At 42.2% G+C, this 13,517-nt stretch overlaps 2 protein-coding genes across 4 annotated transcripts in view; one reads left to right on the forward strand and one right to left on the reverse strand.

The window, feature by feature from the left end:
• Window positions 1-11,590, forward strand: LOC110525250 (hematopoietic prostaglandin D synthase). Of its 2 annotated transcripts, XM_021605223.3 has the most exons (5): window positions 2-255; window positions 2,430-2,522; window positions 3,448-3,557; window positions 5,572-5,670; window positions 11,068-11,590. In XM_021605223.3, exons 1-5 carry the CDS (start codon window positions 123-125, stop codon window positions 11,230-11,232), a joined length of 600 nt encoding a protein of 199 aa, XP_021460898.1. In that variant the 5' UTR covers window positions 2-122; the 3' UTR covers window positions 11,233-11,590. The 2 variants fall into 2 exon arrangements, with proteins under 2 accessions (XP_021460900.1, XP_021460898.1); XM_021605225.3 differs by lacking the exon at window positions 2,430-2,522 and having other exon boundaries at window positions 1-255; window positions 11,068-11,232.
• LOC110525249 (SWI/SNF-related matrix-associated actin-dependent regulator of chromatin subfamily A containing DEAD/H box 1A) overlaps window positions 11,572-13,517 on the reverse strand; it is a 25,872-nt gene continuing 23,926 nt past the window's right edge. For both annotated transcript variants that reach the window (XM_036979365.2, XM_036979364.2), the window contains exons 21-23: window positions 12,669-12,851; window positions 12,242-12,351; window positions 11,572-12,081 (exon numbers count right to left, since the gene is read on the reverse strand). In XM_036979365.2, the coding sequence (XP_036835260.2) occupies window positions 12,020-12,081; window positions 12,242-12,351; window positions 12,669-12,851 (355 nt within the window). In that variant the 3' untranslated portion in view covers window positions 11,572-12,019. The remainder of the gene's footprint in view (window positions 12,082-12,241; window positions 12,352-12,668; window positions 12,852-13,517) is intronic.

The following is a 13,517-nucleotide window of genomic DNA, read 5'->3' on the forward strand; positions in this document are numbered from 1 at the left end:
TCGAAGTCGCCTTATTCATACACATATGGGTCACCAGGTCTCAGTTCGGGGGTGGATCACTTATCCTCACTCACAATTGCACTGCATAACCTTTCAAACTGCATTCCAACTCCGCAGGAGCAATGACATCCTACAAGCTCACCTATTTCAACATGCGAGGTAGAGCAGAGCTGCCTCGGTATATCTTTGCCTATGCTGGAATAGCCTTCGAGGATCGACGGGTAGAGTGGAGAGACTGGCCATCGATCAAGAAGAGTGAGTAATGTTTTAGTAAGCAGATCACTTCAATCACATTGACAAGACAATTAGCTACTGAGGAGTTATGAGCTAATAGAGGAGCTATGAGAAAAAATCGGTATGTGACTGTATGGACTTTATGATCCCGACCCCTATTTACCCTGGTATGGCCCCGATTTCCAGTGTTGTAGGTACCAACTCGGGGGAATGTTTGAATCAACGTGGAAAAGTCACCAACGTAAGGGAAGTTAGTATTTTCACCCAACTTTTAACTTAAATGCAATAACATGGTGAAATATTTGTTGAATTCACGTTAGTTTACAACTCAACCAAATGTACATCAAAACTTAACGTTGAACTGACTGACGTCTGTGACCAGTGAGACTCGGTCTCAATCTCGTTGTCGGATACATTTTACTCGGTCAGTATGAAAGTGAAGTCATATCGTATATATTAAAAAAATCAAGACAGCAGTGATGGAAACATGAAGTTTCGTTACAATTTTATAATTTTCCTACAGATAATTTGTTCATTAGACATGATGGGATATTTTTTGTGTTAGTAAATGTAACAAGCGAGAAATAGCGTTGGAAAAGCTTATTTGCGCAAAAAAATGTTATAATAACTATCATATCGAAGGAAAGCATACATGGTGTGTGGTCGTACACTACGACTCGGGAAACGAGGCAGTTTATTAGGCTATAGATACACAGTACATTATGAATTTGACAGGGTGTTGAACGTGCACGCTATGACTTTGATGCTGCTTTCCAATAAATATCGAGGGTCTTATTCTGGTGACATGGTGGTCGATGCTTGACTGCCGTTCTCGCTCTTATCCATAATCTCATCATGTAGACTACCCTTCCTGCACTGTCTGCGAGCTGTTGACTAGAGCGCATGTGCATAGACAGACCAGAGTCGGCATATTTGGTATAGTTTAGAGTTGAAAATTCGATGGAAACACATTGAACTTTAGATTTGTATTCGGTACAAATCAATTTGGTGGAAACACACCACTGGAGGTGTAACAGTATAACTTTAGACCGTCCCCTCGCCCATACCCGGGCGCGAACCAGGGACCTTCTGCACACATCAACAACTGACGCCTACGAAGCGTCGTTACTCATCGCTCCACAAAAGCCGCGGCCCTTGCAGAGCAAGGGGAACTACTACTTCAAGGTCTCAGAGCAAGTGACGTCACTGATTGAAACGCTATTTAGCGCCCACGCTAACTAAGCTAGCCGTTTCACATCCGTTACAGAGGGAAATGTGCATATTTTCGTTATGCTGATTTTAGAATATTCGCATGAAAATCTGTCGTCAATTGGATGGAAACCTAGATACTAATTTCTTCCAGAGACCAGCCCAGTAAAAAATACTCATTATCAGCTCCCATTCAGTCAGTGCATAAAACCGTTAGTCAGTCAAAATATCCTCACCCCTTAAATTACGAAAAAAGATTGCAGTAAAGTGCAGTAAAATGCAGTAAAGCTTCAGTTCAACTGCAGTAATTCTGCATTTACTGCATTCAAATTACCAAAGTCAACTGCAGGAACTGCAGTTTCAAAACGGTAATCTTTTTTTGTAAGGGTTTTATCACACAATATCTTATCACCTATTGAAACCTGGACCTGGACTTACTTTACTCATAGCATTACTGCACTTGGGAAATTGTTTGAAAGTGGCACACTCACTATTAGTAAGGGGAGACCGGGGGAAGTTGTAACATGTTTGGTCTTTTTATCTATTATAGACCTGTTTGGGTCAGTGAGCGTTTGTAAAGTGACTCTCTATTTGTCCCCAGCATGCATTTCTTTCACCATTCTGAATGCATAAAGAATCCATATGTTCTTTTGAAATATGAACACAGAAATACTGGACATTTTTACCTCTTATGGTGGCGATTTGACAAAATTACAATCATGGTCTTGAATTGGACTCACATTCTTCTGGTCTTGAATTGGACTCACATTCTTCTGGTCTTGAATTGGACTCACATTCTTCTGGTCTTGACTCGGTCTCGGTCCCCTTGCCCCCCCTCACGGTCTTTGGTTTTGACTCCGATTCGATTTGCTCCTGTCTCGAATCGGTCTCACTTTAGGTGGTCTCAAACACAACACTGATATTTTCCATCTTCTGGTTAGAAGTGTTGATGACGAACAACAACATACTTATTATCGCTCTCTCAGCCTTTCCATTAGGAAAGCTCCCAGTGCTAGAGGTGAATGGACTCCCTCTGACCCAGAGTCTGGCCATTGCACGGTTCCTGGCAAAGGAAGCAGGTAATAATAATATAGACTAATACATTTAAATTGTAAAGTGCTTTTCATTAGTGTTCTCAAAGCTCTACATAGGCAAAAATACAATAAAAACATTTTGAATCAAGGCAGGAAATAGCAATAATAGGCTAGGTGCTAAAAAGATGAAGACTATAAGAAAGTCTGTAGAAGTGTGTTTCATGGCCTGTTTTTAAAAGTTCAGATTGATGCAGTGACTCTCAGATGGCCAGGGAGAGCATTCCATAGACTAGGGGCAAGGGAGCAGAAGGCTCGGTCCTCCGTTGTGACGGAGATGTGTCTTATATTATAATCCTATATTTGAACGGTAGCCAACTACTGTATGCTAGTAATGACTAGTATTCCCCAACATGCACAGCTCAGATCTTAAAGGCCCCTACTGCACATTTTTATCTCGATATCAAATCATTTCTGGTCAACAATCGAGTACCTTACTGCGATTGTTTTCAATCAAAATTGTAAAAAAGAAAGAAATTGCTTCTTAGCAAGAGCAATTTCTCAAGCAATAATTTAGCTTGGACTGGTCTGAGTGGGGAGGGGAAAACTAACTGTTATTGGCATAGAGGTTTGGATCTCTTTCTTATTGGTCTATTAAAATGATTTACCACCTGGTGATGTCACCAGGCAGGCCAAAACTCCATCCCCCCCAAAACAGGCTGAAATTTCAGGCATATACACAACACAGGAAACTGCACTGGATCTTTTAACAATATATTTAATAATCTTGTTATTGTGAAACAGGTCAAGTAGCAAGAAGAAGAGGATATTCCAGAACGTTCTGTTCTCCTCTTGCATTTAATGAAATTTAAAAGGCAAGAGAGGAACATAAAACGCTTGGGAACTCGGTAGCCACTGTGCTTTAGTAACAACTGTGTTCATTCCCCGGTGGCGCAACTGTTTTTTCCCCCAGGACTTGTGGGTAACAGCAGACTAGCCGAGGCCCAGGCAGACGCTCTGGTCGACACTCTCAACGACTTCACCCTCTTAATCCCATGGAGAGAGGACAACCCACAGATCAAAGTAGGAAAGGCACAGACACCCAATCCCAAATCGACACTTACAGTCCATTCAGAAAGTATTCAGACCCTGTGACCTTTTCCACATTTTGTTACGTTGCAGCCTTATTCTAAAATATGATTATATCGTTTTTTTTCCTTATACACAATACCCCGTAATGACAAAGAAAAAAATGGTTTGTATAAATTTTTTCTAATTTACAAACCTAGACATATCACACTTACATAAGTATTCAGACCCTTGACTCAGTACTTTGTTGAAGCACCTTTGGCAGCTGTTACAGCCTCGAGTCTTCTTGGGTATGACGCTACAAGCTTGGCACACCTGTATTTGGGGAGTTTCTCCGATTCTTCTCTGCAGATCCTCTCAAGCTCTGTCAGGTTGGATGGGGAGCATCGGTACACAGCTATTTTCAGGTCTCTCCAGAGATGTTAGATCAGGTTCAAGTCCAGGCTCTGACTGGGCCATTCAAGGACATTGAGACTTGTCCCGAAGCCACTCCTGCATTGTCTTGGCTGTGTGCTTAGGGTTGTTGTCCTGTTGGAAGGTGAACCTTTGCCGCAGTCTGAGGTCCTGAGCACCCTGGAGCAGGTTTTCATCAAGGATCTCTCTGTACTTCGCTCCCTTCATCTTTCCCTTGATCCTGACTAGTCTCCCAGTCCCTGCCGCTAAAAAACATCCCCACAGCATGATGCTGCCACCACCATGCTTCACCATAGGGATGGTGCCAGGTTTCCTCCAGATGTGACTCTTGGCATTCAGGCCAAAGAGCTCAATCTTGTTTTCATCAGACCAGAGAATCTTGTTTCTCATGTTCAGAGTCCTTTAGGTGCCTTTTGGCAAACTCCAAGCGGTCTGTCATGTGCCTTTTACTGAGGAGTGGCTTCCGTCTGGCCATTCTACCATAAAGGCCTGATTTGGTGGAGTGCTGCAGAGATGTTTGTCCTTCTGGAAGGTTCTTCATCTCCACAGAGGAACTCTGGAGCTCTGTTAGAATGACCATCAAGTTCTTGGTCACCTCCCTGACTGGGCGGCCAGCTCGAGGAAGAGTCTTGGTGGTTCCAAACTCCTTTAATTTAAGAATGATGGAGGCCATTGTGTTCTTTGGGACCTTCAATGCTGCAGAAATGTCTTGGTACCCTTCCCCAGATCTGTGTCTCAATACAATCCTGTCTTTGAGCTCTACGGACAACCTCATAGCTTGGGTTTTTGCTCAGACATGCACAACTGTGGGAGCTTATATAGATAGACATGTGTGCCTTTCCAAATCATGTCCAATCAATTTAATTTACCACAGGTGGACTCCAATAAAGTTGTAGAAACATCAAGGATGATCAGTGTTAACAGGATGCACCTGAGCTCCATGTTGAGTCTCATAGCAAAGGGTCTGAATACTTACGTAAATAAGGTATTTCATTTTATATAAATGTGCAAAAATGTATAAAAGTTTTTTGCTTTGTCAATATGGGGTATTGTGTGTAGATTGTTGAGGAAAATGTTCTATTTAATCAATTTAAAAGTCTAACGTAACAAAATGTGGAAAAAGTCCAGGGGTTTGAATACCTTCCAAGTGCACAGTATGCCCTACGCAGTTATGAAGATCTAAGAGGATTTGATATGCGAAAACCTCCATCTAGTGCTAGCCTATCAGAAGGCAAGGTAGAGCTATTAGCTAATTCTCCCAGATCTCAACAAGTGCATAGGGTCTAGTGGTCCATTTAGGACTGGATCAGAGAGATGTTCATGAAGTGTTTGACAATGCCTTGACAATCATTCATAACATAATCTGTGTCTAGGACACTGTACACTTATGACCACTCCTCAAATAAATAGCATTCTCAATGGAGAATCTCCATTTCCTTTTTTCCAGGACAGATGTTTTTTTTGTCAGGGAAACCCATCCCAAGAAATCAAGTCATTAATAGTGACTTTAGTTTAAACCACAGTGGGGCTCAACCTCTGCATGCTGAATGATTCACAGTGCTCACCTGAGTGAGAACCCTGTTTTGTTCTACAGACACAGAAGATTGACATGCTTTTCCAAAGCCACGCCCCCAAGTTACTGGACCATCTCCAGTGTCATTTGGGAGACAGGAAGTGGTTAGTGGGTGATTCGGTAAGTTGAAAGGAGGGGGGCTCTCCACTGTAATTCAGTCCCATAATTTTGGCCAATGACATCGGTTTGTTAACATGTCTCATGAGTCATCTAAATGGTGTGAGGAGCTATAGGACTATGGGCTCATTGTAACAGCATCAACGGAAGAGTTATTCCCATGTGTTGGATGTTTGGTACCATTCCATAGATTCCATTCCAGCCATTACAATGAACCTGTCCTCCTAAAGTTTGGACACACCTACTCATTCAAGGGTTTTTCTTTATTTGACTATTGTCTACATTGTAGAATAATAGTGAAGACATCAATCATGGTAGTAACCACAAAAAGCGTTAAATAAATCTAAATATATTTGAGATTCTTCAAAGTAGCCACCCTTTGCCTTGATGACAGCTTTGCACACTCTTGGCAAGAACAGCTAAACTAAGCAAAGAGAAACAACAGCCCATCATTACTTTAAGACATGAAGGTCAGTCAATCCAAAAAATGTCAAGGACTTTGAAATGTAAAAAAAAATAAAACAAATAACCTGGAATGAGTAAGTGTCCAAACTTTTGACTGGTACTTTATACTCAACAGTGGATATTAAGATATGTCTGTTAGATCTATATCTATCTATCTATATCCTCTTGAGACTAGGGGAGCAGTATTTAGATTTTTGGATGAAAAACGTACCCAAAATGAAACTACCTATTTCTCATGCCCAGAATCTAGAATATGCATATAATTGTCAGATTAGGATAGAAAACACTCTAAAGTTTCCAAAACTGTTAAAATATTGTCTGTGAGTATAACAGAACTGATATTGCAGGCAAAAACCTGAAGAAAATCAAACCAGCCTGCATTCGCTCCATTTAAAGGGATATCAACCAGATTTCTTTTCCTATGGCTTGCTCATGCTGTGATCAGTCTTTGAACATAGTTTCAGGCTTTTATTTTGAAAAATTAGCAAGAAAGAACCCATCGCGTCAGTGGATGGCTGGGTGCCAGCAGAGTTTTTCATGCGCAACAGCCATTTTCTTTCTCTCGCCTATGGAAGAAGCTACATTCCAGTTGACATTATTGATTATATATTGTAAAAACAACCTGAGGATTGATTATAAAAAAACATTTGACATCTTTCTATGCACTTTACGGATACTATTTGGAATTTGTCTGCAATGTCGTGACTGCTCGAGCCTGTGGATTTCTGAACATAACGCGCCAAACAAATGGAGGTATTTTGAATATAAAAATAATCTTTATGGCGCAAAAGGAGCATTTATTGTGTAACTGGGAGTCTCGTGAGTGCAAACATCTGAAGATCAAAGGTAAGCGATTTGATTTGTTGCTTTTCTGACTTTCGTGACCAATCTACTTGGCTGCTAGCTGTTTGTAATATTTTGTCTACTGAGAGAGATGTCCTTACACAAACGCTTGTTATGCTTTCGCCGAAAAGCTTTATTGAAATCTGACACGCCAGGTGGATTAACAACAAGCTAAGCTTTGTTTTGCTATATTGCACTTGTGATTTCATGAAAATGTTATATTTTTTGTAATTTAATTTGAATTTGGCGCTCTGCAATTCAGCGGAAGTTGATGACAATTATCCCGCTAAAAGGATGGGTGCACCAAGAGGATATCATATCGAGGGAGAGAGTTGAAGTCGGAAGTTTACATACACTTAGGTTGGAGTCATTAAAACTATTTTTTCAACCATAGACATATTGTACAAATATTGTTTTACGAGAATTCTGACTAAAATTACACACATAATTTATTATAATTTTACTGAGTAAAACTACACAAAACAATTGTATGATTCTAATCAATTTCATACAGTCATAAGGTTTCAGAGTGGAATTATTTCATCATTATCTTCCAACATTTAAAATAGTTTAAACTCTCTGGGATGTGGGGCGCTAGCACCAATTTCAAATAAATTACTATAAAAATCTAACTTTCATGAAATAACACATGTAAGATACCAAATTAAAGCTACACGTGTTGTGAATCCAGCCAACATGTCAGATTTCAGAAAGGCTTTTCGGCGAAAGCAAACAATGCTATTATGAGGGTAGCACCTCCGTAAACAAAGAGAAAACATATTTCAACCCTGCAGGCGCGACACAAAACGCAGAAATAAAAATATAAATCATGCCTTATCTTTGACGAGCTTCTTTTGTTGGCACTCCAATATGTCCCATAAACATCACAAATGGTCCTTTTGTTTGATTAATTCCGTCGATATATATCCAAAATGTCCATTTATTTGGCGCGTTTGATCCAGAAAAACACCGGTTCCAACTTGCACAACTTGACTACAAAATATCTCAAAAGTTACCTGGAAACATTTCAAACTACTTTTGTAATACAACTTTAGGTATTTTTTTACGTAAATAAATCAATAAAAGTGAAGATGGCATGATCTGTGTTCAATACAGGAAGAAAAACTGACGCTAGCTTTCTGGTCACGCGCCTCTATCAAACAGTACACTTGAAGTGACCCTCATTTTGAACAGGGCTACTTCTTCATTACACAAAGAAAAAACCTCAACCAATTTCTAAAGACTGACAACCATTGGAAGCGATAGGAACTGCAAGAAGGACCCTTAGAAATCTGGATTCCCAATGAAAACCCATTGAAAAGAGAGTGACCTCCAAACCAAAAAAAATCTGAATGTTTTTTTCCTTGGGGTTTCGCCTGCTACATACGTTCTGTTACTCTCAGACATGATTCAAACAGTTTTAGAAACTTCAGCGTGTTTTCTATCCAAATCTAATAATATATCTAATAATATGCATATCTTATCTTCTGGGGATGAGTACCAGGCAGTTGAATTTGGGCATGCATTTCATCCGGACGTTAAAATACTGCCCCGTCACCAAGAAGTTAACAATAGTGTGAGATGAGACAAGGATATCCCAGCCGGCCAAAACCTCCCTAACCCGGAACGACGCTGGGCCAAATGTGCGCCGCCCCATGGACCTCCCAGGATCTCTGGTGGCACAGCTAGCACTGCCTTAGACCACTGTGCCACCCAGGAGGCGCTAAAAATATAACTGTTTGGCCATAATGTATGTGTAAACATTTATACGCAGGGCCCAGCTGTTTCAAGAGACCTTGGTCTCAGTCGGTGTTCCTTGTTGAAATAAAGGTATAATAATAATGACCATTGTTATGTTTGGAGGAAAAAGGGGGAGGCTTGCAAGCCGAAGAACATCAACCCAACCGTGAAGCACGGGGTGGCAGCGTCATGTTGTGGGGGTGCTTTGCTGCAGGAGGGACTGGTGCACTTCACAAAATAGATGGCATCATTGAGGATTGAAAATTATGTGGATATATTGACGCAACATCAAGACATCAGTCAGGAAGTTAAAGCTTGGTCAAAAATGGGTTTTCCAGATGGACAATGACCCCAAGCATACTTCCAAAGTTGTGGAAAATGGCTTAAGGAAAACAAAGTCAAGGTAGTGGAGTGGACATCACAAAGCCCTGACCTCAGTCCCATATAATATTTGTGGGCAGAACTGAAAAAGCGTGTGCGCGCAAGGAGGCCTTACAAACCTGACTCAGTTACACCAGCGCTGTCAGGAGGAAGGGGCCAAAATTCACCCAACTTATTGTGGAAGGCTACCCAAAACGTTTGACCCAAGTTAAACAATTTAAAGGCAATGATACCAAATACTAATTGAGTGTATGTAAACTTCTGACCCACTGGGAATGTGATGAAAGAAATAAAAGCTGAAATAAATCACTATTATTCTGACATGTCACATTCTTAAAATAAAGTGGTGATCCTAACTGACCCAAGACAGGGAATTTTTACTTGGATTAAATGTCAGGAATTGGAAAAAGTTTAAATGTATTTGACTAACGTGTGTGTAAACTTGACTTCAACTGTGTGTGTGTGTGTACACGGTCATGGTCGAATTGCTGCAAAGAAACCACTACCTTCGGCCAAGAAACACGAGCAATGGACATTAGACCGGTGTTAATCAATCCTTTGGTCTGAGTCCAAATTTAGATTTTTGGTTCTGTCGTGTCTTTGTGAGACACAGAGTAGGTGAACGGATGATCTCCGCATGTGTGGTTCCCACCGTGAAGCATGGAGGTGGTGTGATGGTGTGGGGATGCTTTACTGGTGACACTCAGTGATTTATTTAGAATTCAGGGCACACTTAACCAGAATTTCTACCACAGTATTCTGCAGTGATACGCCATCCTATCTGGTTTGCGCTTAGTGGGACTATCATTTGTTTTTCAACAGGACAATGACCCAACGCACCTCCAGGCTGTGTCAGGGCTATTTGACCAAGAAGGAGAGTGATAGAGTGCTGCATCAAATGACCTGGCCTCAACCCAATTGAGATGCTTTGGGATGAGTTGGACCGCAAAGTTAAGGAAAAGCAGCCAACAAGTGCTCAGCATTTGTGGGAACTCCTTCAAGACTGTTGGAAAAGCATTCCAGGTGAAGCTGGTTGAGAATGCCAAGTGTGCAAAGCTGTCAAGGCAAAAGTGTGGCTACTTTGAAGAATCTAAAATATATTTAGATTTGTTTAACAATTTTTTGGAGAAGGAAGGAGAAAGACAGACAAAGCTTGACAGCAGAGACCGACTGCACAACAGGGAGGTAGAGGCTCAGTTAGTGGTGAGTTGTATGTCTTAATCAGCTGGTTAAAAAGAGAGGACTACGTTTCATTAGTTACTGGTAAAGTAAAAGTTGAGAAATGCTGTAGTATAGTGTACTGGAAGGTGCGGGGGTGCGCAACTTACTGTATGGTAGAGAAATGAACATTCTCTGGCAATAGTTCTGGTGGACATTCCTGCAGTCAGCATGTCAATTGCATGCTCCTGCAAAACTTGACCATCTGTGGCATTGTATTGACAAAACTGTGCCTTTATTGCCCCCAGCACAAGGTGCACCTGTGTATTGATTCTGTTAACTCAGCTTCTTGATATGCCACACCTGTCAGGTGGAAATACAAAATTTGAGAATAAGCATTTTGTGCACATGGAACATTTTTAGGATGTATTTCAGCTCATGAAACATGGGACCAACACTACAGGTTACATTTATTGGTGTGTTTAGTTACGGGATTTACCTCGCATACCTTAAACTATTCAGCAATAATTTGAAAATTAGTTTCCATAATTTGACTAAATAAAATAATCCACCTGTCGAACAGAAATGTAGATCTTTAGAAAATGTCTCATCTGCAGTCATTTTTGTTGTTGTTGAGACATTGCTTTTGTAGAATTAACCTGGGTGGGTCAATGGAAACCTGCCAATTGTCCTGTTTGAGTTGACAGGATAGCATACACAGATCTGGGACCAAGCCATGTCAGTTTCTCCAACTGCCTCGCTCAATGTGGCCACCATAGTCTGACATACCTTACCTTATTCTGTTTGGTGCAGGAGACCTGGGCTGATCTGTACTGCCATGTGTGCTTCACTACCTTCAGTGTGCTGAGACCGGGCTTTGCTGATCACCATCCTGCCCTGTGTGGCCTGACTGACCGGGTGGAGGCCATCCCGAACATCGCTAAGTGGATCCAGTGCAGACCTACAACAGAGTTCTAAAACCTGAGCCCAGTTCAGTAGGGACCCAGAGCAGACCTACAACAGTTGTAAAACCTGATCCCAGAGCAGACCTACAACAGAGTTGTAAAACCTGAGCCCAGTTCAGTAGGGACAAAACAGGAGAAATGTTCTGAAGCTTAGAATTGGTCCAATAATTCTCATTTTAATGTTTCAGTTTCAAATGTGTTTGCATTTCCGTGCTTACTGAACACAAACCACAACTTACCCTGCAATGAGGAATGTGTATATGCAGGAAGTACTGATGTGAGGCACATTACTGTAGAAGTATAGCCAGACATGACCAAATGAAGATTGCAAATGTACTTTAAAAATAAACCATTAAATATTAAAATCTTTATTTAATGTTTCGACAAACCCTGTTGATGTCGCAACAAGGACATACACAAAAAATACAAACGGCCAAGTAACAGCTTCGACATGGGTTTTACAGTACAACCGCAACAAAAACGAGCATTTCTTAAATGGACAAGTTCAGGTTAGTCCTTCCCCGTTCTGGCCCTTTTGCTTTCGTTTGGTTCCTAATGAATACATCCCTAGTTCTGCACAGAGCAGAGTGGCCTCAACGACACGGTCAACAGGGGCAAACAATCCACTCCTATCATCTCTATTCCAGACTGTTGGAAGTGGACAGCTGTGTCTCATGCCTCATGGGTGGTGTGAGCAGGGAGACCCACAAAGTTCCAGGAGGAGGATTCAAGTATCCGTGGCAAGTTTCAGTCAATCGGTGGTGCCTGGGGGGTGACGCTCCAGGCTGGATCCCAGATCCTCACAGGCCCAGTGATGCTTTGAGCAGAGAGGCCATGTCCTCGGGTATGGTGCCCTCGTCACCTGGGCACGAACACAAAACGATTAAGTGATGATTCCATTTCTCAACATGTGATACTGATTTATTACATAAAGAAGAGAGACCATGGACACTGGACTTCCGGGTTGAGTGTGTGGGAGTGAGTGTGTCAAGCGCGCGTCTGTATGTGTGCTAGGTCCTTACCCTCCTCGGCAGCAGTCATGGCCTGCTCCAGTTTGAGTTTCTTCTGACCCAGCTGCAGCATGCAGCCCTCTATGGTGTCCTTCTGGATCAGCTTAATCACCTGGACTGTCCTGTAGGAGGACATGGACCACCAGTCATTCATCACAAGAGTATTGTAGTATTGTCTCATAACTTGCCAGGTTTTTTTGTGGGACCACATGGTAACTCTTATCGTCACTACTTCTAGAGACTTGTCTCTAAGCAAGCCATCTCTCACTACTGACCCTAACCCCATAATGCAGCCCAGCCCTCTCCGGCCGCCCGCATTATGTGGTTAGGGTCAGTAGGGGGGGGGGCCCGTCTCACCTGGGCCCCCCCCTTTCCTGTCTGTGTCTCACCTGGTCTGCCCCCATTTCTGTCTGTCGCCCCCGGCTCTCGTGTCTCTCACCTGGTCTGCCCTAGTCTGTGGCAACGGTCCTCAGCCTGTTTGTCGTTGTAAGGGTTGCAGTCGATGTCATGCATGATGACCACGTTGGCCGAGGTCAGGTTGATACCCAGGCCTCCGGCCCGCGTCGACAGCAGGAACACAAAGATTTCCGGGTCTGTGTTGTAGTCATCAATCAGCACGATCCTGCACCAAACACAGGTGGGTCCGGGGAAAACAATGGCTTTCTGCTGTTTCTGTACCGGCACTACATACACACACACACACACACACCACTACATACATACACCACTACATACATACACTACTACACACACTACCACTACTACACACACACTACCACTACTACACACACACTACCACTACTACACACACACTACCACTACTACACACACACTACCACTACTACCACTACTACACACACTACCACTACTACCACTACTACCACACACACTACCACTACTACCACACACACTACCACTACTACCACACACACTACCACTACCACACACACTACCACTACCACACACACTACCACTACTACACACACTACCACTACTACACACACTACCACTACCACATACACTACCACTAACACTACCACTACTACACACACTACCACTACTACATACACTACCACTACCACTACTACTACCACATACACTACCACATACACTACTACACACACTACCACTACTACACACACTACCACTTCTACACACACTACCACTTCTACACACACTACCACTTCTACACACACTACCACTTCTACACACACTACCACTACTACATACACTACCACTACTACATACACTACCACTACTACACACACTACCACTTCTACACACACTA

The sequence above is a fragment of the Oncorhynchus mykiss genome, chromosome 6 (genome assembly GCF_057628025.1).
Source record: "Oncorhynchus mykiss isolate SJ-2025 chromosome 6, ASM5762802v1, whole genome shotgun sequence".
Taxonomy (NCBI): Eukaryota; Metazoa; Chordata; class Actinopteri; order Salmoniformes; family Salmonidae; genus Oncorhynchus; species Oncorhynchus mykiss.

What these genes read in the sequence shown, in the direction of transcription:
- LOC110525250 (XM_021605223.3), top strand. Translation starts at nt 123, where the DNA reads ATGACATCCTACAAGCTCACCTATTTCAACATGCGAGGTAGAGCAGAG. An exon ending in GTTCCTGGCAAAGGAAGCAG is followed by an intron (nt 2,523 to 3,447) that starts GTAATAATAATA and finishes TTTTTCCCCCAG; the next exon opens with GACTTGTGGGTAACAGCAGA. An exon ending in AGGACAACCCACAGATCAAA is followed by an intron (nt 3,558 to 5,571) that starts GTAGGAAAGGCA and finishes TTTGTTCTACAG; the next exon opens with ACACAGAAGATTGACATGCT.